The following is a 25,797-nucleotide window of genomic DNA, read 5'->3' on the forward strand; positions in this document are numbered from 1 at the left end:
TAAAATGATAGCATATTTTGTCATCTATATAACAATCTTCCAAATATCTTAATTTAGCAGTCATGTTTTTTTAAGTATTCCCTTAGCATTTTCCTCAACTAATATTTGTATGAGATGACCTCTCCTGAGGTCATATCCACCTTCTCTAATGTGTCTACCCTAGTTAGATATAATCAATATATGAAGATCCACAGGACACATCTGGAGCATTTTGGTTATGCCCATATAGACACCTACAGCACCTATTGGTGGAAATAATATTCCAGGAAGTGAAACATCCAGGGAAAATATGAAGAGTAAGAAGGAAAAAAGAATCAATGTGGAGAGAAATAAACATTTCAAAGATAGATGAGAATTGTAATTGTCAAAGTTTTGAAGAAATAGATGGAACCTCTCACATGTTAGTAGGAGTGTATTTCAGTATAATCATTCTGGAAGCCAATATAAAAACATGTATAGGGGCACCTGGGTGACTTGGTTAAGCGTCTGACTTCAGCTCAGGTCATTATCTATCAGCTCAGCTCATGAATTTGAGCCCCACGGCTCTGTGCTGACAGCTCAGAGCTTGGAGCCTGCTTCAGATTCTGTATCTCTCTCTCTGCCCCTCCCCTGCTCACCCTCTGTCTCTCCCTGTCTTTCAGAAATAAACATTTAAAAAAAATTTTTTTTAACCTGTATCAAAATTTTCATTTAATAACCTTTTGAGGTAGTGAATCTGTTTCTGAGATTATGTAGGGAGGGTCAAATGCACAGATACATATACAATAATGTGCAAAGCTGCTTTGTTTAAAAGACAAAAATGAGAAATAATCAAAATTTCCATTGACAAGGGATTAGTAAAATAAAGCATGGTATAACCATGCAATAAAATGCCAATTAGAAATTTAAAAGAATAGTATCTATACTAACATGGAAAGATTCTGGTGTTTGGGTTTTTTTTTTTAATTTTTTTAATGTTTATTTATTTTTGAGAGAGACACATACAGAGTGCAAGCGAGGAAGGGGCAGAGAGAGAGGGAGACACAGAATCCGAAGCAGGCTCCAGGTTCTGAGCTGTCAGCACAGAGCCCAATGTGGGGCTCAAACCCACAAACCACGAGATCATGACCAAGCAGAAGTCAGATGTTTAGCCAACTGAGCCACCCAGGCACCCTGATGGTTTTTAATGAAAAGAGAGTAATTTAAAAGTTAAAAGAGTACCATAAATCCACTTATATATAGTTTAGTTATAATCATGTATATGTTTATGACACATAATTAATGTTTTGTTCATAATATTAATTCCATTATTAATCTGCTCAGAATATTAATATATTACTTTTAGGAGGTGCATCTTCAGGATTGTTGTTTTGCTTGTCTTCTTTATACTTATTATATTTCTTGGATTTTTCTAATGGGATACAGATTATTTTAATAATTTTTAAAACACTAAAACTAATGTTATTTTGAAAAAAATACAGAAATGTCAGGCAGAAGAAGAGAGGTTAAAAGGTAAAATAGAAAAATACCAAGGAAGACAGGATCTGAGAAAAGTATCAGCCAAGGAAAGAGAGATAAGAGAAGAGAGGTCTAAAAGCTAAGGCACTGTCAAAGTTCTAAAAGCAACAGAGAATTCAAAAAGGATGAGGACAGAGAGCCACTGTAGTTGGCAATTAAGAGCACTTTTTAATAGTCAAATAGGATACACACTAAGAAATAAGCTATTCACATAAACAGTCCATGTCTCAACTTACTAACCTGACTTTTGTTTTTGCGATCACTGTTAACAACTGCATTGGTGTTGCTGACACTGTAATTTTGTATTAATAGCTGTGATGTCATAAAATGCTTTGGCACTGTGTCATCTAATTAAATCATGGCAATTATCATTACAAGGAAAAAACTGAGTTATGCAAAGGATAACATAGGCATATTTTAAACAATTTAGCTAGAAATTAGATATCCCTTTGTTAATAAGACTTTAATACTTTTATTACAAATGCTCCCAAGCTAATTTAGAAGCAGTTTCGAAAGTGGTCAAAAGGAATATTCATAATCTTCCTGTCTCGGAGACAAAAGCTTAATTTACCATCAGAAGATTAAAATTTTACTTTCTTCTAATCACAAATTCAATTATTTTGTTTCCTTTATTGGCATCCCACCTGAACCTCATTAAGGGGTAGACATGATAGAGAAAGGAAGCAAAGAGAATCCAATTTTTTTCATTGTGCTTTTCAGCAGTTCTGTCTAAAGGCAGTAGGGACGAGTAGGCTGCCAGGAAAGCAGGAAGATAGAATGGGGAGTAAAAAGGTTCCTTGGAGAAAATGTAAGACAGCATTCAGAAAAATAATCTCAGAATACTGGTATGCAAAGTGAAATTAATTCTATTGAGGTTTCAGTGCTACCAGTACTGCTAAATTATAGGTGTGCATTATCCAAAAAATCAAAATGACCTCTTTCAATTATTATATCAATTTATATTTTAATGTAAACATTTATGTGCAAAGTGGCCAGTGACATTTTTTTCCAAAAGGATGTAGGACTGAAGTGCCTTATCGTCAGCACCAGTATCTAAACCTCCTTAGAGAATGCAGGGTATGAAATAGAAAATGGCCCAGTGCTTCTATGCCATTAGCACTTAATTAAATATTGGTGAATGATGACAACTTCCCTAGAAAGGTCCTACCTGACTGGTAGCCTAGCCCCGCGTGTACTACTGTGAGACCGACTCTCTAGAAAAGCAACAACCTGAGGAGGCTATGCTCACACATAACAGAGGAGCTTTGAAGTAGGGTCACACCAGGGGGAAAGATTAGCAGCTGACATAGAGATTTAGAATTTAATCAAGAAGTAGACTAAATTGATCTACTTCACAATGTCACCTTCATGGTCCTACTCCCTCATTATTAAACTGTGTCACTAAATAATGAATACCCTTAAGTCTCAGATGCCTGGAAAATGCAAAACTAAAGGGTAATATTAATATAAACCTATATGGTATATATTAAGAAGCTTTGGTCATTTGTGGTCTGTCTTCAAAGTTTTCAATATTTAAGGATTCAAATATTTAAGGATTAAAGGGATACTTTCTATGCTGTAAAATCCCTTCTTTTAATATTTATAGGATTATATTTAATGTAATGAAAAGGAATTTCTTTTCATCTATATCTCTGAAATAGTGATTGAAAATGTTACACACACACACACACACACACACACATACACAGTCCTATTCAATTCACAAATGATATATTTAAGTCACATTAGAAAGCAGATACCCTCCTCCATCCAAAAACAAAAAAAAGAAAGAAAGCAAATACCCTAAATGCTATACCATACCTTTGATGGGTAGAAATATTATTAAACACAGTTTGACTTATAAAGAATAATGAAAAGTGATTAACAGTAAGGGCTTTATCCTAAGACCGGCTACCTAAAAACTATCATCCTAAGCAAGGGATACAAAATGTATATCCAGGACCCTGAAATTATGAAACCATAAATTTGCAGGATTTCATAATTACATATACACACTAGAATATATGTTACTGTCCTCAAGCAAATACATGTCTATAACTATTTACAAATGGCCTAATAAACCATAACCAAAGTTATAAAAATACTTTAAGATCTTTCAAATTTTCTTGGAATTACAATATACCATAAAAACAGATTATAAATAACTATCAAGTTGTTGCTCACTTCAAACAGGTAAAGCATCATGAATAAATTATATATATATCAAAATATATTGATGTGTGTCACATACACAAATTATGTGAAATGACTAAAATGAAGAAATATGGAACATGATGTATAGCTCACATTATAATTTTAGAAATAAAAGTATTTAAAACAATACTCTCTCATTTGTTTCTTATTCTTAGGATACCCATGGTAAAATACAAGAGTTCATTATGAAATGTGCTCAGGTGGCAAAGATTGCTCAAGAAGGAAATGAAATTTAATATTGACTATTCTTCAGTATTAGTCTATGTGCCTAACTCCCATTCTCAAATATTCAAAGTATTTGGCAGGAAAAATGTACAATTTCATATGGGTCCTATGTAATTAACTAATTTCACTACTCATTACCAATGGACCAACTACCACTTAGAACTGCCCCATTAATTGACATTGAGCCAATATCAACAATACTAAATGCACAAAAGCTAATCAACCAATAATGGCAGGGAAAAATGAACCTTTTTCAAAGAAAAGACATGTGGAATAAGGAAACAATAAGATTATTCATTTTGTGGTGCAGCAGAGGCAAGAATTTAAAATAGGAGAACATGAGGCTATGATCTCACCGGTTTTCAGTTAGAGAGAGGTTCTCTTATTTATGGAAATGAATCTCTCTAATGGGACTTTATTAACTATAAAACTCAAATTTTTGCAAAATTATTCAGAAAACTATTGTGATATGAGTATTAATTATTGAATCCTTTATTTCTTTGTAACAGGACACGAAAATCTTAACTTTTTTTAAATAGTCATGATCAAATGAGTAAGTATGCCCAAGTCTTCCAATCACCTTGCCCCATTCAGTCCTCTACAACACAAGACTCAGTATTATCTTTAATTCTGCAATACAGTTGTGAAAAGCCCAGACCCTTGTGATTTTTGAATCCCTGCCCTACCACTTGCTAGTCCTTTGGCCTGGCCTATTAGTCTTCTGTGCTTTAGTTTCTTTAACTGTAAAATGGAGATTACAATAGTACTCTCCTCATTTAGTAATTTCAAGAATTAAGTCATTGTCTACTACCTCATGCAAATATTGAAACTTCATCTACAGTCATTCTTTGCCCCATGCAGAAATTCCAGTGCTTTAGCCATACCATATTAACGATTCCAGAATATAACAAATGCTTCCTTCTTTGCCTTCAGAACACCCTTCCTCCTTCAAAGCCCACCTCTGTCTTTGTGAAGCCAAATTTGGTTTCTCCCAACAGAATCCACTTTTTCCTTCTCTTGGAGATAAAAGTTTAGAAATAAAATGCATAGGCCTAATTTTGGCTCTTTCTTGCCTTCCTTTTTTTTTCAATTATTTTTTACTTTGATTGCAAAATACTGTGTCATAAATACAAGATCTGCACTCATTATCTTTAGTTTTGTGGTGGAAACCACTTTTGACATTATGGTGATTATCGTCAGAAAACCATTTCAGTTACCATAAGAGCTCAGGAATGGGGTGGAAGGAAGAAAGTGCGAGGGTACTACCATTGATAGAACTATATTGTATGATCATTTGGTGCTAGGTGCACTTTGGGTGCACCATCTAGTAAGTGATCCCCAAAGGAAATAAACTGGTAAACCATTTTTCTCCTCAGGTGGGATGACCAAAAGAATATCAATATAGGGGTATACTTTTCTTTATTAAATCCTTGACTTAAAAGTATTTTACTGTCTGCTAAAAGCAATAAAGGATAAAGAAAATGTCTCTTTTATTTAATGTGTAGGCCAAGATTTAAAGGTAAGTTTAATTTTTCCATTACAGTTCTACATTTATGAATTCCTGAAAATCAGATTGAAGTATAACTAGATTGATTTATCTCAGTGCAGTGCAACATAATCAGAAACTTCTGTATTTACATGTAAAATAATTTCATGGGTAATTATTTGATGAACATTAATTATGCACCTAATTACATTATATAAATTCACTCTTATGTGATTAGGGATATGTTATTGAATGACATATAAATGAGATTCAATGCAACACATTTTAATACCTACCTAATTCAAGAAAAAGTGCTAGATAACACAGAAGAATGTAAATATGTGTAAGATGATGATTTGTCCCTAAACAAGCTTATAATCAAAAAAAAGAGAAGAAATAATGTACATAACATTAATATAAAAAAGATGTAAACTCAGAAAGAGACATGTGAAGGAAGAAAATAATTATTCTTTTCAGAGGAGTCAGGTAACACTAATGGATGGGAAGAGTGGGCATTCTATTTCTGTGTGCAGGGAAATCACTAGCAAATGGCGGAGATGGGAAGGAACCAATTTGGGCCAAACTAAAAGGCTTTAAACAGAAGTCTTGAATAATATTCCTGGGGGTTACTGTGTCTTCTATGTTCTCAGACTGTAAAAAATAGAAACATTTGCTAAAAATATGGAAAACAATAGTCTCTCACTAAATAGGTTCTTTACATATCAGTGATTTGGGGAAATATTTAACCTGTGAGGAGAGATGTGAGCTATAATGTTAGGCAACAAAGAAACATGAAAGGTAAAAGTGCAAGCATTCTACACCATATACAGACTTAACTCAAAATGGACCAGAGATCTAAACGTATGACCCAAAACTATAAATTAGAAGGAAATATAGGGAAAAGTTTTATGACATTGGATTTGGCAAGGATTTCCCAGATATGATACCAAAAGCATAGGCAACTAAAGAATAAGTAGACAAATTTGACTACATAAAAACTAAAATTTTCTCTGTATCAAAGGACACAATCAACAGAGTCAAAAGGCAACCAATGAAATGGGAGAAAATATTTCCAAATCATATATCTGATAGGAGGTTAATATCTAGAATATATAAAGAATTCATATAACTCAACAACAAAACATCTAATTAAACAAGGAGCTAAGGACTTGAACAATCATTTTTCTAAAGATGATGAACAAGTAGCCAACAAGCATATGAGAAGATGCTCAATATCACGAATTATTAGGAAAATGCAAGTCAAAAACCACAGTGAGATATCACCTCACACCCATTAGGATGGCTTCTATCAAAAACAAATAACCAAAGAGAAAATCACAAGTAGTGACGGGGCACCTGTGTGGATCTGACTTCAGCTCAGGTGATGATTTCACAGTCTGTGATTTTAAGCCCCGTGTTGGGCTCTGTGCTGACAGCTCAGAGCATGGAGCCTGCTTTGGATTCTGTGTCTCCATCTCTCTCTGCCCGTCCCTGCTGACTCACTCTCTCACTCTCTCTCTCTCTCTCTCTCTCTCTCTCGTCTCTGTCTCTCTCTCTCTCTGCCCCTCCCCTGCTTGTGCTGTCACTCTCAAAAATAAATAAACATTAAAAAAAAACCCTACATCTGAGAAAATCACAAGCATTGGCAAGGATGTGGAGAAATTGGAACCTTTGTGCACTCTTGATGGGAATGTAAAATTATGAATTGCTATGGAAAACAATATGGCAGTTCTTCTAAAAACTAAAAACTGGAATTACTGTATGACCCAGCAATCCCACTTATGGCTATATATTCATGAGTATTGAAGGTAGATTTCAAAGAAATATTTGCATTCCCATGCTCATAACAGTGCCCTTCACCATAGCCATGAGATGAAAGCAATCATGTTGATCAACAGATGAATGGATAAACAAAATGTAGTATATACATACAATGGAGTATTATTTAGCCTTAAAAAGGAAAGGAAGTCTAACACATGCTACAACATGGCTAAACCTTGAGGACATTATGCTATGAAATAAACTAGTCACAAAGCCAAATACTGCATGACTTCACTTATATAAGGGATCTAGAGTATCCAAATTCACAGAAATAGAAGATAGAATGGTGCTTGCTCCAGGATAGGGTAGGGAGCAAATGTGGAGTTGCTTCATGTGTATAGAGTTTCCACTTTCCAAGATGAAAAAGTTTTGAAGATTGGTTACACAACAATGTGAATATACTTAACACTACTGAACTGTATACTTAGAAATGGTTAAGATGGTAAATTCCATATCATGATTTCTTTAGCACAAAAGAAGCATTTTAAAAAATTTTGGCAAAAAACAACCCAGTTGCCCTGATTGGAAATCAATCTGTTCAGTCAAAATTAATAAAATAATAGCATGTCATCTTTACTAAATTTTCTTATCTTTATTAATCATCTAGTTATTACTAGGACATATGACAGTTGCCATTAATTTATTCTTATGCCTGCAGAAGATATAACATGGTCATATCTGAAAAAAATTATTAAATTCTTTAAAAAGTACAGGCATCAATTGTGAAAAAGTGGGACCAGGGTAGACAATGAAGAGAGAATCTAAGTGAGTAAGGGTAACTGAAGGGGCACTTGGTTATTTTTATTGGGCCTGTGGAAACTGACCAGACCTATCTATCCATCCATCATAGAGTTTCAGACTCAGTACAGTGTTGGCACTCTCATACTGTCCTTTTAACAGATTCACAAGTAAACAGGATCTGAAACCCATCTGGGTTTTTTTTATGTTTATTTATTTATTTTGAGAGAGAGACAGAGACAGAGATGGGGAAGGGCACAGAGAGAGAGAGAGAGAGAGAGAGAGAGAGGGAATCCCAAAGCAGGCTCCACACTGTCAAAGCAAAGCCCGATGTGGCACTTGAACTCATGAACCCATGAGATCAAGACCTGATCGGAAACCCAGAGTCATATGCTTGAACGACTGAGCCACCCAGGCACTCCTGGAACCCATCATCTATCTTATCAAGGCCTCCAACATACTTGCCACTTCATGTTCATGTGTTCAGTATAGTGAAACAACTTAAATGTTTTGCAGAAAATCCACTCAGTTCAAGTCTTTTTGGACTCTCTTATGACAATTAGTAGGAGATTTAACACAGCCCTGGAGCAAGACCATAAATGTATATTGTTATACTTTCCAAGGGTATGTTTACTTCTGGCAATCCTTCTTGATAGTAATAGATACAAATGCACTTTCCCCATCAATAGTTGCATACCACATGCCTGAGGTCATGTCAACCTGCTCTAAGAAGATTCCATTTCTGACAAAGCAGTGGCAATTGATGCCACCATTTGGCTGAGTCTGTAATCATCCACGACTGTCCTCTATGATTTGACAATTTCTGCAAAGATGGCACTAATCTCTGCCATTTCCATCTAGTATCGCATGCAATACTGATTTTCATTTACTCTCATGGCCAAGACAAGTAGTTTGAGAGCCTTCTCACCCACTACAACTGTTCTTAGCCCCACAAAGACACCAATGTGAAGGTCCTGCTAATTACCAAGTATATATGTCTCTTGGTACTGTTCAGGGAGCGGGAAAATGATGAATGAGTGAGTCAGGTTCCTCAGCAACAGACTCTGAGACAGAGATTTGTGTTCAGGGAGGTTATTGAGGAAAACTGTCAGAAATAACACCCTTGCAGAAATATGGGCAGCAGCATTTGGTAGAGGGAGAAGTTTAATTATGGTACAGTTGCAGTAAAGGCCTTCACTGATTCCAGAAGGGGCTTTGAAGCTGAGACCACCCTTCAGAGTTGAAAGAAATTGAAGCAAAGGGGCTAGGCCTTTATACTCCACTGATGGTTCATTGAATGCAAAATGCCATAGGGGAGATGGCTGCCTCAGCAAGAAACAGTTACTTTCAGGGGAAGGTAATTTCTGGGGAAGAATTCAGCTGTGGGAAAATAGCAGGCAACACCCACAGCAACCAGAGAAATAAGCACCTCAATCCTTAAGAGGGGATGTTAGTGTTCGTGGTAATACCCACTACTAAGGTTATCAGATCTGGCAAGTAAAAAGCAATAAATAAACATATTGCATGGCATATCTATACTAAAAATTACTCATTACCCATCTAAAATTCAAATATAACTGAGCACTGTATATTTTATCTGTCCACCACACATGTATTAAAGGGAAAGTAGAAGAAGGAATTTCAAGGATATTAATGCATTTCTCCTTTAGTAACCTGATACTTTGTACAGTACTAATCTCACATGGATGTGGGGGACCAAAAATAAAAACTGGTAAACCCCAACAATTTTTGCTCTACCTACAATCCTGATTTGGTCTAATTACAGGGAATCAGTTGCTGCTCACTACATTTTGCTACTGGAATCAGAAATAAGCTTAGCAAGAACACTAGCAGTTTTCAGGAGGGTGGATTGTGGGAAAGAGAGCACCCAGTATACAGAGAGGGAAAGAAAAAGAGCAGTGGCAGTGGGAGTGAAAAAGAAGAAATGAGAAGAGACACCCCGAAGATAGATTCAAAGAATTTACTAACTGTCTGATGTAGAAAAACAGGATGTGAACAGAATCTAATAAAATTGTATGCTCTTGATTTTAGGTAATAGGAAACGAGAGGAAAAATGGTACAAGATACACATAAAACAAAAACATATTTGAAGGGAGAAATTATACATTTGACATAACATTCATCAAAATGTATAATATACGTGAATACATTAGCTAATATACTATACCAAGCTGCTAATATGGTCAAGTGATCATTTCCATTAAACATATTTCACCTGAGACTTTATAGATATTTTTAACCACCTGGCATTTCTACAAGCTGTGCACAGGATGTTACATTATACTGGTAATTCTATTAGCTATTAATAACTCTTACATACATATAAATCCTATAAACACTAATTTTCAAATTTAAAATCTTAATTGAATGAAGAGTTTATAAATTGTGTGTTTTTCTTCAATAGTAATTCCAAACTCGATTTTATTTAAAATAAATATCTATTTGTGTTTTATCTACATTACTAAAGAAGTTCTTTTTTTAATGTTCATTTATTTTTGAAAGAAACAGAGACAGAGACAGAGAGCACGAGAGGGGAAGGGACAGAGAGAGAGGGAGACACAGAATCTGAAATGGACTCCAAGCTCTGAGCATCATCACAGAGTCCGAAGCGGGGCTCGAACTCAACAGCTGTGAGATCATGACCTGAGCCAAAGTTGGACGCTTAATCTACTGAGCCACCCAGGCGCCCCACTAAAGAAGCTCTTAAAATGTGGAGCTCTGGCCGTTTTCTTTAATTACACCAAAGGAGAAACTACTATCCACATTACCTGCAGCAATGCTATCTTTATAACTGGCACTCTCCCCTTACCCATTTTATATTATGCTGCCAGTCGATTTTTCCTGAACCATGACATCCAACACACTACACCTGCATTATTTTCTAATTCAGAATAATCAGTCCGGGAACCATTGATAGATCTATTGATTCTTTGTGTGCATCACAGCAGATTCCTGTATAGCACCCTCAGATGCTAGGATGTCTATCTACTTAGTATGGTCTGGGAGCAGAACAAATATTTAGAAAATCAAAATAAGTAAGTTTTTTTCCATTTTATTTCAAGATTCTAAAATGTAATGTTACATTTACACTCTGTGATGTTAATTTTAATCACCAGTGACTTAGCCACAATTATTCTCTTCTGGGATTAAAATGGCCACTATAGATATCAGTAAAGAGAAGAAAATCTGACTTATCCAGCTGTGTTCACCAATCAGAAATCTCTTAATCACACTGTCCTGAATACCATGCCAAGTAAGAGAATATGTATATAATACACATTGATAAAATAATTAAAATAAACTTATTAAATTCTGTTTTTGTAGTATTTTCCATCCAAAGGGAACATTCAGTATGTCACTGCAATTTTTTTAATTGTTTTTTTTTAATGTTTATTCATTTGTGAGAGAGAGAGAGAGAGAGCACAAGCGGGGAAGGACAGAGACAGAGGCCCGTGAGACACAGAATCCGAAGCAGGCTCCAGGCTCTGAGCTGTCAGCACAGAGCCCGGCGTGGGGCTTGAACTCACGAGCCATGAGATCATGACATGAGCTGAAGTTGAAAGCTCAACCGACTAAGCCACCAAAGGAGCCCCAGTATGTCACTGCAATTTTTATAAATTATTAAACTGTTAACTTTCAATTATCTGTGTGCAGATTATCACAATCTTTAAACCCAAGATGGTTTTTTCCTGCAATGAGTATACTTTTAGGCCAACTTCTTGCTTTACTGAGTTTTCTTAAATGTGCTTAGCGAATACAAGTGTAGTTTAATTCATGACAGGACATTAGTAGCTGGTAAATATTCTACTGGGGAAAAAATGTAATATAATGGCATTTCAAATCCAAGGAGAAATTATCTTTATATTCTCCTTTATCAATTTAGATTTTTCAACTTTGTGCTCCCTTCAATTTGTGTAATGAAAATAGATTGCATAGCAAATCACTACACCCACTCAGGAAGTATAACCTTCCCAGACCTGCATATTTTCTGTGCACCACACAAAATGTCAGGCACTGAATAGGTATACTTGCTGAAAGTTTACTCTAAATATTATGTCAATTCTCCTGTTATTCAATTGTTGTAGCTAAATATAAGATCTAAGAACTATGAATTCCATTGTAATTTAGTTACCTGACAATTCCTAGGAGGACTATCCCTTACTTCTCAGCTGTGGTGGATTATTAAGAATTATCTCTGATTATTTTTACTTAAGATTACTTTTTTAACCAAAAGATGAAAAATATCATATACCTGTGTCTCACTAATAATAATTTCTGGTTAAAAATGAAAATGAAGTAATAAGGAGTGTACATTAAATTGTGGTGTAAAATCAAAACCACAATAAGATACCACCTCACACCTGTCAGAATGGCTAACATTAACAACTCAGGCAACAACAGATGTTGGCGAGGATGCAGAGAAAGAGGATCTCTTTTGCACTGTTGGTAGGAATGCAAGCTGGTGCAGCCACTCCGGAAAACAGTATGGAGATTCCTTAAAAAAACTAAAATTAGAACTACCCTATGACCCAGCAATTGCACTACTAGGCACTTAGCCACAGGATATAGGTGTGCTGTTTCAAAGGGACACGTGCACCCCCATGTTTATAGCAGCACTACCAACAATAGCCAAAGTATGGAAAAAGCCCAAATGTCCATCGGTGGATGAATGGATAAAGAAAATGTGGTGTATATATATACAATGGAGTATTGGCAATCAAAGAGAATGAAATCTTGCCATTTGCAACTATGTGGATGGAACTGGAGGGTATTATGCTAAGTGAAATTAGGCAGAGAAAGACAACAATCATATGACTTCACTCATATGAGGACTTTAAGAGACAAAACAGATGAACATAGGGAAGGGAAACAAAAATAATATATAAACAGGGAGGCGGACAAAACAGAAGAGACTCATAAATATGGAGAACAAACTGAGGGTTACAGGAGGGGCCGTGGGAGGGGGGGATGGGCTAAATGGGTAAGGGGCACTAAGGAATCTACTCCTGAAATCATTGTTGCACTATATGCTAACTGATTTGGATGTAAATTAAAAACAAACAAACAAAAATCCTTTGAAAAAAAATTGTGGTGTAGTAATAACTATCAAGACTTAATGTAAATCTTATGCCAGGCACTATTCTAAGTATTTTTCCCTTAATTCTCATAAGAACTTTATGAAATATAGTCTAATGTTACCCTTACTTTATTTTTTAAATTTTATATTTTTTAAATTTGAGTATAGTTGACACCATGTTACACGAGTTTCAGTAGTGTATAACATAGTGATTGGACAAATTTATACATTATGTTATGTTCACACGTATACCTACCATCTGTCACCATACAACACTGTGACGATATCATTGACTATATTCCCTATTCTATTCTGCACCTTTTATTCCTGTGACTTATTCCATAATTGGAAGCATAGGTCTACCACCCCCTTTACCCATTTTGCCCATCCCTCCACCCATCTCTGCAGACATCGGTTTGTTCTCTGTACTTACAGTTCTGATTCTGTTTTTTGTTTGCTTGTTTATTCATTTATTTTTTTAGATCCCACATATAATAATTCTTTATTGGTCTGACTGAATTCATTTAGCATAATACCCTTTAGGTCCATCCATGTCATGACAAACGGCACGATCCCATTCTTTTTTATCACTGAGTAATATTCGTATGTGCGTGTGTATGTGTACGTGTGTGACCTCTTCCTTATCCATTTGTGTATTATAGATAGTAAGGTTGCTTCCATATCTTGGCCGTTATCCCCATCTTCTGTTTAAACATTTATTTATTTATTTTGAGAGAGAGAGTGAGCAGGGGAGGGGCAGAGAGAGAGAGAGGGAGAGCAAGAGAATCACAAGCAGGCTCCACACTGCCAGCACAGAGTGCAATCATTGTTATCCTAATCTTAACAGTTGAGAAAACTGAGGTGCAGAGAAGTTAACCGGCTGAAGTTTTCATAGCAAATAAGGGGCAGAACTCGTATTTAATCCAGTGCTGTTTGGTTTCAGAGTTCATTCACTGAACTGTCAGACCATACTACCTCCCTGCTGACTTATTTGATCTTCTTCCTATTGATGCCTCCACCTCTCACATATATCTGAGTGAAACTAGAATGTCAGTTGTCTTTAACTTTCTTTCACTGAAAGAAAGTTACTTACTCTGACAACATAGGCTGGACTAGCTGCCCTTCCTGTCCTATTGTCCCCTCTCATGTAACACCTAATGTGCCGGACTGTCATAACTTTTTTTTTCTTCGTTCCCCAATTGATAGTAATTCCTGAAGCAATAATTACTGAAAGACTGGCATACAACACAGTGTCTGGAATATGTATAGTAGAGATTCATTACATGTCTGTTGGATGAATGGATACTTCTCATTGTTTTTAGGTCTGCCTGGTGGCATTTCAGGCTGCGTGAAAGAAATCATATCCACAACCCACCACCGCCACCATGACTCTGATATCTACTTTTACAATTCTCCAAATTGTGACAAACTTCATATTTCTCTTTGCAATACTTTAAGAAAGCATAACAAAAACTATCCCAAGGGGGGAAAGGGTCTTACCTTCTAAATCTTCTTTCTCAAAGTGTGTTTTGAGAATAGAACGAGTTCCACCTCTATCCACAACTGCCTCTTCATCATTTCTCTGTAGAATGGGAAGAAAGAAGATTAAATGACATTTCATTTGTCTTTATCCACAGGGATACTTTCCAAGACCCACTGTAGATGCCTGAAATCACACTAATACCAAACCCTATATAAACTATGTTTTTTGCTATGCATACATACCTATGATAAAGTGTAATTTATAAGTAAGGCACAGTAAGAGATTAACAATAAGAATGAAATAGAGCAATTATAACAATAGCCTATAATAAAAGTTATGTGAACATGGTCTCTCTCTCTCAGAATATCTTATTGCACTATACTTACCCTTTTTGTGATGACATGATATGATAAATGCCTATGTGATGGGATGAAGCAAGGTGAATCATGTATGTAGGCACTATGACATAGCATTAGCCTACTATTGACTTTCTGATGGTATCTCAGAAGGCAGATCATCTGCTTCCTGGCCATAGTAGACCTCAGGTCAATCACAGATAAAAGTGGACTAGTGTACATATATTCCCATAATTCCCTTAATTTCAGAAAATAAACTATAATTTAAATCCAATATTTTAGGGGTTTAAGTCAATCACTCAAATGTAAACAACTTTCTATTTGATTATCGAGTGTTAGTTTAAAAAGGAGATTAAAATTAAGTTAACCACATATTCAGAGAAGAATGTCATTTGACTTTCCATGAAATTGAAGGTAGTCAAACATTCCAGTTGCCATCATTTGTTAGTGAAATGAAAAACAGAAAACAAACAGTTATCCTGTCAATTTTGTAACATGCATTTTTTTTTTACCTCTGATAAAGAATTCTTGTTAACAAGATGACATTTGGACTATACAAGGAAAATATGGAAATCATTAGTATTAACGCCACTAATGCTATGGCAAGGTGAAATAATTTCACTGCCATTTAAAATGGGGTTGGGGGAGGGGAGGGTGGGTGATGGGTATTGAGGAGGGCACCTTTTGGGATGAGCACTGGGTGTTGTATGGAAACCAATTTGACAATAAATTTCATATATTGAAAAAAAATAAAAAAATAAAATAAAATAAAATGGGGTTGGGGGATCTAATGTCTTGAAAGCAATTACCAGCAATTATTAGGTAAACTACAACTCTAATTACTTTGCTTCAGTCTAATGCATTTTATTCAAACTAAACTTTTAATTATAATCCTATACATTACACTTTCTCTACACAGTCTCTCTCTATATAGAGAGAGATAAGGTTTTTTGTATTTTGTTTTGGGGTTTTTGGTTTGTTTTTTTTTTGTTTTGTTTTGGGGGAGTTTCTTTTACTTATTTAGAATGGCTGGATGGAGGTTCTCTCTTCTGAGCAGTGTACGTACGCTGAAAACAATATACTCACTGATTTGTAATTCAATGAAATAATGAGGGGGGAGGGGAAAGTATAATCCATTAAACCATGCAGGAATGAACAAAATACAAAATAGTGAATGAAGTGAAAGATTATTTCCACATTTTATTTGATTGTGAATATCTGTATAAAAATTGCTTTAAAAGTGAACATTGGGGGCGCCTGGGTGGCTCAGTCGGTTAAGCGTCCGACTTCGGCTCAGGTCATGATCTCACGGTCTGTGAGTTCGAGCCCCGCATCAGGCTCTGTGCTGACAGCCCAGAGCCTGGAGCCCGTTTCAGATTCTGTGTCTCCCTCTCTCTCTGCCCCTCCGCTGTTCACACTCTGTCTCTCTCTGTCTCAAAAATAAATAAACGTTAAAAAAAAAAAAAAGTGAACATTGAACACAAAGGAAAAGAGGTAGGAAGGGAAAGGAAAGAAAACGAAAAGGTAGGCTAAAGATGAATAAATCTTCCAACATGTATTTCTAAGCCTGTTCTAGCATATGACTATTAGAAAAAATTAAAGATTTCTGTTTCTTCTTCGAAAGCTTTAAATTCCCATGCATAACCTTGATAAAGATTTGGCCTCCATGTTTTAGAAATCAGTATTGTAAACTGTAGGATTACAGACTAAGGACCTATTCAACGTAGAAAGATCAGCTCTCCTATGCTTCACACGCAGCAAGACACACAGTAGAAAAACATGGTTAATAGCCTGTAGTCCTGTGTCTTTCAGACAACATGGGCTGAGACAGGTCAGGGCAGTGCCTGAAATCAGCGTGAAAGAAACCTATACTACAAATGAGGGAAAACACGAAAATTAAGATATGATTCAGAGCCTACTGTTACTGTATTTGGCAAAGTTTTAAAAATCTGTTGGTTTGAGCAAAATAGCAATAGAAAAACTAAAGACTTATATATTTATATAATTTTCCTGAACTAGACAAATGCAAATTGCAGCCTCTCTAGAATCTGTTCCTGATATGTTTACAATTTATCCTCTGTACAAGACATATTCAAATATATGTCACATTGGAATATATCTCTGCCCTCCAGGGTGTTAGGAAGAATGCCAAAAGCTAAGTCATGCATCCATGTTCAGAGGTCAGAAGAAGCATTACATGCCACCATATATTACAGTGGCAGCCTTTTAAAACAATTGCATAATGGGAAGTTTTATACAGATGTTTCCCCCTGTATATAAAATATTCAATTCTTATTTCAAGGGCCTGAATCAATTTTCAACTTATACAAAACAGTTTTCTCCTTACTTATATACATTACATATACTATTCACGTACAAAAGATAATTGTACTGAACAGTTAATGTTAGGATATTGAGATAAAATAAAATTTTGCAGACGTAGAAGTGGAATATAAATAGGAAATAATTGGTTATTTAATTACAATATGAATTACAAGCTGAAGTGCCCTAATTTTAACGTTTCATTGATAGAAAGAAAAGAACTTGAAGCTAGACTATGAACGTAACTCAATGTAAGTGACTCATTTTGCAGTTTCATAGAACTTTAAATACTCTCCAGATAGACCATAGAAAAATCAAATGTCAAATGTCTGATCTTTTAGGTTGAAAATTCCCAAGATACAACTTAATACTAATACATATAGTGAAATTCCTCTACTGTGGAGATAGTTCAAAAGATTATTTCAATATTACTGAAGACTTTTTAACAGAGTACTCCCCTTCCTCCCTATGACCAAGAGCAAGTAAGCATGGGTGTGATGAATGAAGACAATGCAGGGACATGTGACACTGGGCACCAGACTGTGCAGTAATCCCAAATACACCAGTAAGAACATTTCTAATTCATTTTGTATTGCTACCCTTTTTAGATTTGTTGAACATCCAATACATTAATGTACCCTAATATCCATATGTATTTACTTACTTAGAACAAAGTCTAGCACCAAGAGAAAACACATAAATCTATTGCATTGCCTCTCAAGACAATTTACACTTGCTACACTATTGGGTAAACATTTATTCCAGTATATAGTATAAGACAATGTTTTAAAATTTGGGGGTGGGGGGCATGACCCATAGTGAGAAATATATATTCAACACAGTCACATATTCATATATATATGTTATCAAAACAAAGTTTCACAAACCAACATTTACCCTTACTATAAACAATGTGGTATGATATTTTCTATTCCAGGATATTCTGTTTCATTTAAAAATACTAGTCACTATCCATTAAATTTATTTCAGTACTTAAAAATTAGTGGTACGGATGCCTGGATGGCTCAGTCGGTTAAGGGTCCGACTCTTGATTTCAGCTCAGGTCAGGGCCTCGCGATTCGTGAGTTTGAGCCCCTCGTTGGCTCTGGCTGACAACGTGGAACCTGCGTGAGGTTCTCTCTCTTCTTCTCTCTCTGCCCCTCCCTGTTTGCACTCTCTCTTTCTCTCTCTCTCCCAAAATAAATAAATAAACTTTTTAAAAAATGAGTTATGACCTGTTATTTGAAAAACACTGGGATAGACTATGACCCTGGGACAGAGTAACAGCAATTAGTTCACACAGAAATCACATCTTAAATCCATTTACATAGGCCTCTAACTAAATGAACAAATAGTAACACTATATTTTTCAAATCAATATTTTAATTTTTGAAGTTTCTGTCATGTTAAGTGTGGGGACACATTATATAATTACATATATATCTTTTGATGAACTATTTTCATTTTTTTTCCCAACAAGAGAGTAATGGTTTGCTTTTCCTAGTTCCACTTAAGTACTTTTCTCCATGCCTTCCCAAGAAAGAAGGAACAAATAGTATTATCAAAGATCCTCTCCAGTTAAACTCTGCTTATGACTAAACTGCACTTGTATTCAACTATTTTAAGAGCAAACATCATATAACTGACATAACCAAATACATTTTATAATTTTCTACAATTGGATTACTTCTAAACCTTAATGTTAGAAGTGTCTTAATACAGTTGTGTTGAATCCAAATGTATGTAAATGTAAATTGGGAATATTTCTACCTCCAAAGAAAGTCTTTAAAGGGAATAGTTTGCTGTTATTATTTTTACTGAACAATTACTAGAGAGCAATAACGGAAAAAAGAGCTTTCTAGCTCAGCTCTCATATTTGAAGTGACCTTGAACCAGTACAGTCTCTCATGAAAGAGCAATTAACATGGGCTAGCACATTTAGGTGTTAAAATATTTAGGAAAAAATATCAACAATTTCTTCTATAATTGTTTGTAAATATCATTAAGCTCTCTATGAGTGTACAAAAATGCATTTTTTTTCCTGATTTACCATAACTCTTGAGCACAATATCCACAGAAACAAACTTTTCTAATTTTATCAAAATCTAACAGTTAATCCCATGAGCAGAACAACTCAAACTTTTCATGTCCTTTTGATAATTCTCATCTCATTTGAGAATGAGTTAATAAAAGACAGAGCAGTTCATTTTCATTTCAATATTCTTCCCTGGACTATTTATCATATTAATTTTTTTAAAGCAACCTATCCTTCAATAAGTGGGGCTGGGAAAACTGAACAGCTACGTGCAAAAGAATGAAACTGGACCACCTTTTAACACTACACACAAAAATAAATTCAAAATGGATTAAAGACCTAAATGTGAGACATGAAAACATAGAAATTCTAGAAGAGAACACAGGCAGTAATTTCTCCAACATTAGCCATTATAATCTGTTGGTCTTGAATTTGCTCACCAAGGTTCTCAAAAAATGTTATTTATTTTCATTGTTATTTATATTATTATTTGTATCACTGGGGCCACAGAAATAAATGAGACATGGCTGCTTCCCTCAAAGAGCTTATAGACTTCACCTTCAGTACAACACACAATGGCATTATTAAATTCATACAGCGGATGTTCAACCGTAACAGTTAATATTTTTCTCCAAGAAAGTAAAGACTCCATTAAAAAAGACATGTGAGCTGATGTTTAAAAGATCAATGTATCTTTTCCAGGCAGACAAGGGGACAAAGTAGAAGTTCAGTTGCAAGTATCAAGACAAGAGACTACTTATTTGAATAAGGGTGAAAGATATTAGTTGAACCCAGAGCAAGACTGACTAGATAATAAATTACGGAACTACTGATTTTGTTCTCCTAACAATCCAAATGTCTGGAAAGAAAACCTCTAAAACCCAGGATGAGATTGAAAATCTTTTTTTTTTTTAATTTTTTAAATGTTTATTTATTTATGAGAGAGAGAGAGAGGAAAAAAAGAGAGAGGGGGAGGGGCAAAGAGAGACAGAGACAGAATCAGAAGCAGGCTCCAGGCTCCAAGCTGTCAGCACAGAGCCAGAGGCGGGGCTCAAACCCACAAACCGTGAAATCATGACCTGAGCCAAAGTCGGATGCTTAACAAAATGAGCCACTCGGACACCCCAAGTTTGAAAATCTTGATGTAAAAAAGTAGGACTTCTAGAAATTAGAAATTTATATATATATATATATATATATATATATATATATATATATATATACATATAAACTATGTATATTTATATATATACATTTATATTTATACTTATATGTACTTACATATATAATCCTTAAAAACTCCACATATATTTATATAAAACTCTCTCTCTCTCTCTCTATATATATATATATATATATACATATACAGTTTATATATATATATATACGTATGATGTATATATATGTATATATGTATACAGTATATATATACATATATATATATGTACTTATATGTACTTACATATATAATCCTTAAAAACTCCACATATATTTATATAAAACTCTCTCTCTATATATATATATATATATACATATACAGTTAATATATATACGCATATATGTATACAGTATATATATACATATATATATATATGTCCATATATATTCCTTAAGGTTAAAAATTCCAAAGATGGGCAAAGCAGTAGACTGGACAAAGGATATAAGAATTAGGGAACAGGCAAAAAGATCTGAAAAAAATCACACAGAACATAGCATAAAATGACAAGGATATGAAAAAAACATGAAATAGGTAAGTTTTAAAATGAGGATAATACGATGAAGTCTAACATATACCTAAATGGATTTCCAGAAGATAAGAATAGAGAAAATGAGGAAGAAGTACTATTTGAAAATAATAGGTAAAAAAATTCCAGAATTGATAAAACAGGATTCAGGAAACACAATGAATCACAAACAGGATAATTAAAGAACAATTAACACCTCCGCATATCATGTGAAACTGCAGAATGACACATTGTTACAGCAAGAAGAGAAAAAAAAATGATTACCTACAAATGAATGACAAACTAATAAAAATAGACCCCAGAAGACAGTAAAATAAAATCCTCAGAATATTAAGGAAAAATCATTATAAATCTAGAGGTGGATACCCAGTTAAATTATCATTCAAGAAACACCCTTCTGACAAACAGAAAGAGAATTTATCACCAAGGCATCCTTTGTAATGGAATTTCAAAGTATATACTTTAGGAAGAAAACCAATGACCCCAGAAAAAAGGTCTCCGATGCAAGAAGGAATCCCAAGCCAAGAAACTAAAGGACATAAACAAATATAAAGAAAATAAAAATAAGATGAGTTTAAAAATCAACTTCATGATTTCTAAGACCATTTCTAATTACATTTTTAAAAAATTTTTTAATGTTTATTCATATTTGAGAGAGAGAGAGAGAGAGAGAGAGACAGTGCATGAGCAGGGGAGGGGCAGAGAGGGAGGGAGACAGAATCCGAAGCAGGCTCCAGGCTCTGAGCTGTCAGCACAGAGCCAGACGTGGGGCTCAAACCCACGAGCTGTGAGATCATGACCTGAGCTGAAGTTGGATGCTCAACTGACTGAGCCACCCAAGCGCCCCTCTAGCTGATTTTTTTTTATACATATTAAGTTGTTTTCTACTTTAGTGTAAGTAAGGGTCATTTTTGGTCTCTATTCATGTAGTTATCCGTGCTTTATCCTAAGATAATAACATTTATAACTCTTCATCAATACCCTTCTCCACTCCTGCCACCCCAAATCCTGATAGTTTCACTGACATACTAGAGAGTTGTGATATCGATTAGTATTAATTCTAAGAAGAGGATAAACATCTACATATACACTTTAAAATACAATTAGCAATTTTTAGTCTCTCCATAGTGAGTAAAGACTTGTTCCTTACAACTTTGTAAGAATTATGAAATTAGAGCACTACATAAATATTAGCCTTCTCATCACAAATTAGGACAGTTCTGAGTTGGCCTATATACACAAAAGTCAATTATATGAATTATTTAAATAGAAATAAGCTCATAGTACCTGACTTATACCTGAATTAGACTTGAATACTGAAAAATTTGCAATCTGAAGATAGAAAGAAAGTTTCCTAATAGAAGCAAAATCAACAAATCAAGGCAGAGAATGGGGATAGTAAAATAATATTTATAAGCAACATGGAATAATTCAAAGATATTTTTAGATAACTAAAAGGGTACTGAGGAGTAAGAAACAAAACATTAGAAGATGAACTTTAGTGATAAGAAAACAAGCAGTGCAAGGAGACACTTCAAGCAAAGTAAGCAAGTCTAACCAGTTTGGTGGTTTTTTTTCCTTAACCCCAGTGATTGTTTTTCGGTGGTATGCTTTGCAACGTCATAGGCAAAGTGGTAATAATCTGAGTAGTGATGTAGTTTAAAAAAAATGGCCTTTGCTATATTTAATACCCATTTTAAGCAAATTGATTTTCCTATACAAATGCCAAAAATGTGGGAAAGCCAATGGAGAGGGCCACTTTATTTACTTCCCACTTTAGATCTAAAAAACCAACCAACCAAAAATACTTGTGTTCTTAAATTTTCTAATTATCTAAAAATTCAAGGGATATATAGAAAGAAAATATAAATACCCTAGACATGGGGAAAATGTAATTACATTAAAAATGGGAGATGAGATAAAGGCAAAGAATGAGTAAAAATGTGTACAGCTGACCACTGAACAACAGAGGTTCGAACTGTGTAAGGCCACTTATATGCAGATTTTTTCAATAAATACAGTAAATGCATTTTCTCTTCTTTATGATTTTCTTACTAACATTTTATTCTCTCTAGCTTACTTTATTGTAAGAATACAGCATATAATATATATAGCATACAAAATATGTGTTAATTGACTGCCTATGTTATCAAATAAGGTTTCCAGTCAATAGTAAGCTATTAGTAGTTAAGTTTTGGGGGAGTTAAAAGTTATACATGCATTTTCAACTGTGTGCGGAGGCTGGCGCCCCAACCTCTGCTTTGCTCAACTCTCTTACGAAGATGGATTACTTCTTATGTCTCCTCAACTACTTATTCCCTTCACAAGACCAAAGACTATTATTTGAATTAAACTGATTTTTGATTGAGATGTGAGAATTTATTCTACTACGTAGAAGAACCAAACTCCAATTATTAGAAATATATGTGAATTATCTGTCCCTCTATATATTATATAATAGAAACAGCCAAAACCGATTTATAGCTAGTATTATACCTATAAATGTTTATTGTTTATTAAACTTATGGTAACAATAGGCACTTAGAAAAGGTCCAGAAGAGGAAGCAGCATAGCAGCTAAGAAAATCTCTAAAACCAGACCACCAGGATTCATATCCAGTTCTGGTACTTACTACTTACTTAGCCATGTGACTTTAAGCAAGTTCTTTCTGCCTCAATTTCCTCAAATGCAAAATAGGGATTATAGTGTTTACTTTATATGATTTTTATGAAGATTAATATAAAGCATGCTAACATGCTTAGAACAGTACCAGGGAGTTCTATATTAGTGTTAGTTAGGTAAATACACTTTATCTTATATAATCCTCCCAACAGTTCTAGAAGATAGATATTTTTATCCCTATTTCAAAGATGAGAAATCTGAAGCTCAGTTAAGACAGGTTAAATAATTTGCCCAAGAGTAGTTTGTTCAACTAACATGAGGTAGGGTTAGGATTTGAATCAAATTTTATATGGCTTTAAAATTCATGTTCCTTCTACTGTGTCACATACTGATTCATTTTCTTAAAGCTTAGCCATTCTTCTCCCGATTTTTACATACCACATAAATAACATTAACAATAACAAATTTTGGGTAGAAAAAAATTAAATAACATTCAAGCCTTCTTTCTGAAATCTTATAATTTTCTACATTCTCCTCTAATCTATAGAAAACAAATATGCAAAAGCAGTTATATATTTTGATTTTTTAATCCTAAAGTATGGTTATTACTAGTGCTCACAATATCATGTTGTCCTCTTTCTCCTCCTGGACTACAAGAAGAGTATTATACATATCCCAGGCCCTTGTAGTAACTAGTGTTGCCCAAAGGGACATAATCAAAGTGATGGTGTATCATGTCTGGACCAAAGTACAGAAAAGTGAGTGTGATTTCTCCATGCTCTCTCTTCCCAGGTGTAGAGACCAAGGAGATCAGGTGATCCGGTGGTGCAGTTATCTGTAAAAATCACTGAGCCTCTGTCAGTCTGAATTCCTGAGCAACTGCATGGAAGAGAAGTTCCCAGTCTCAGCCCTGACCCACATTTATTGTATTTATTGCATGAAGCCAATGAGATTTTAGAGCTGTTACTGCAGCATAGCTTGGTCTATCCTAACAAGAAAACATTTTTTTTAATGTTTATTTATTTTTGAGACAGAGAGAGAGGAAGAGAAAGAGCATGAGCGAGCATGAGCGGGGGAGGGACAGAGAGAGGGGGACAGAGGATCTGAAGTGGGCTTAGTGCTGACACCAGATGCAGGCTTCAAACTCACGAACCGTGGTATCATGACCCGAGCCAAAGTCAGACGCTCAACCAACTGAGCCACACAGGAGCCCCAAGAAAACATTTTTATATTTATACTTCCTCAAATTTATACTTTCTAGTGATTACATATTTTATTGTTGATGTCATATAGTTTAGTGTTTAGTTAAGCCTTCCTGTAGTATTGGTCACTTAGATTTTTATCTAATTTCTCACTAATGTAAATAATTTTTCATTATTCATATTTATAGAGATTAAATGATGGAAAACTTAAGCATAGAGATAAATTACTGTATTTACATCAAAACAGTGAGCACGACTGGGTAGTTATTTAAAAGTACTCCTTTAAAATGCAACAGAATGGTAGAATGTGCTTTTTTATGAAATAAAGAAAGGTCTTAAAGGAAGAATTTAAGAAAAAAGTAGTAAAGAAGATATTCGTTGGTGCCAAAATAGCTAAGTGAGAGCAGAGATTTAAAAATGAAAAGGGATGACAATAATGGAACTGTGAGAAAAACCAATGGAAAACATCCAAGAGAAAGGGTCAACATTATGGGGACAGAAAGAATGGGAAAAAATGTAGATGCAAAGTTTATATAAGAATTTATGTTTATTTTCTTAATAGTAATTTGGAAAAAATGATAGTAACTTGGAAAATAATACTTTAAAATGCGTTGTATATGTACCTTATTTATGTTTATGTATCTCTAACTTTCCTCAGAATTTTCAAGGAAGGAAGGGGAATTAGAACAAAGAAAGACATAAGACTTCAAATTCTACAGAAAGATTATATCTCATAACTGAGTCAATCAAATAATTGGCAAGCAGCCAGATATATTTAGCTATCACTATCCTAACATCAAGTAACTGAGAAGTACTGATTGCCATTATGTTTTGAAGAAGATACATCTCTATGGCAAAAATCTATAATTTATATGTGAAACAATGTCTTGTAGCCAGATATTTAGTGTTTAGGGTTTATCCCAGCTTAATTTTATTGTCCTTGGTTCCTAATT

At 34.6% G+C, this 25,797-nt stretch overlaps 1 protein-coding gene across 7 annotated transcripts in view; it reads right to left on the reverse strand.

Moving 5' to 3' along the window:
- Positions 1-25,797, reverse strand: part of SLC4A10 (solute carrier family 4 member 10) — a 298,500-nt gene that overhangs the window by 176,189 nt on the left and 96,514 nt on the right. For all 7 annotated transcript variants that reach the window (XM_058715152.1, XM_058715153.1, XM_058715157.1 and 4 more), the window contains one exon: positions 14,580-14,661. In XM_058715152.1, the coding sequence (XP_058571135.1) occupies positions 14,580-14,661 (82 nt within the window). The remainder of the gene's footprint in view (positions 1-14,579; positions 14,662-25,797) is intronic.

Source organism: Neofelis nebulosa, chromosome 2 (genome assembly GCF_028018385.1).
Source record: "Neofelis nebulosa isolate mNeoNeb1 chromosome 2, mNeoNeb1.pri, whole genome shotgun sequence".
Lineage (NCBI taxonomy): Eukaryota > Metazoa > Chordata > Mammalia > Carnivora > Felidae > Neofelis > Neofelis nebulosa.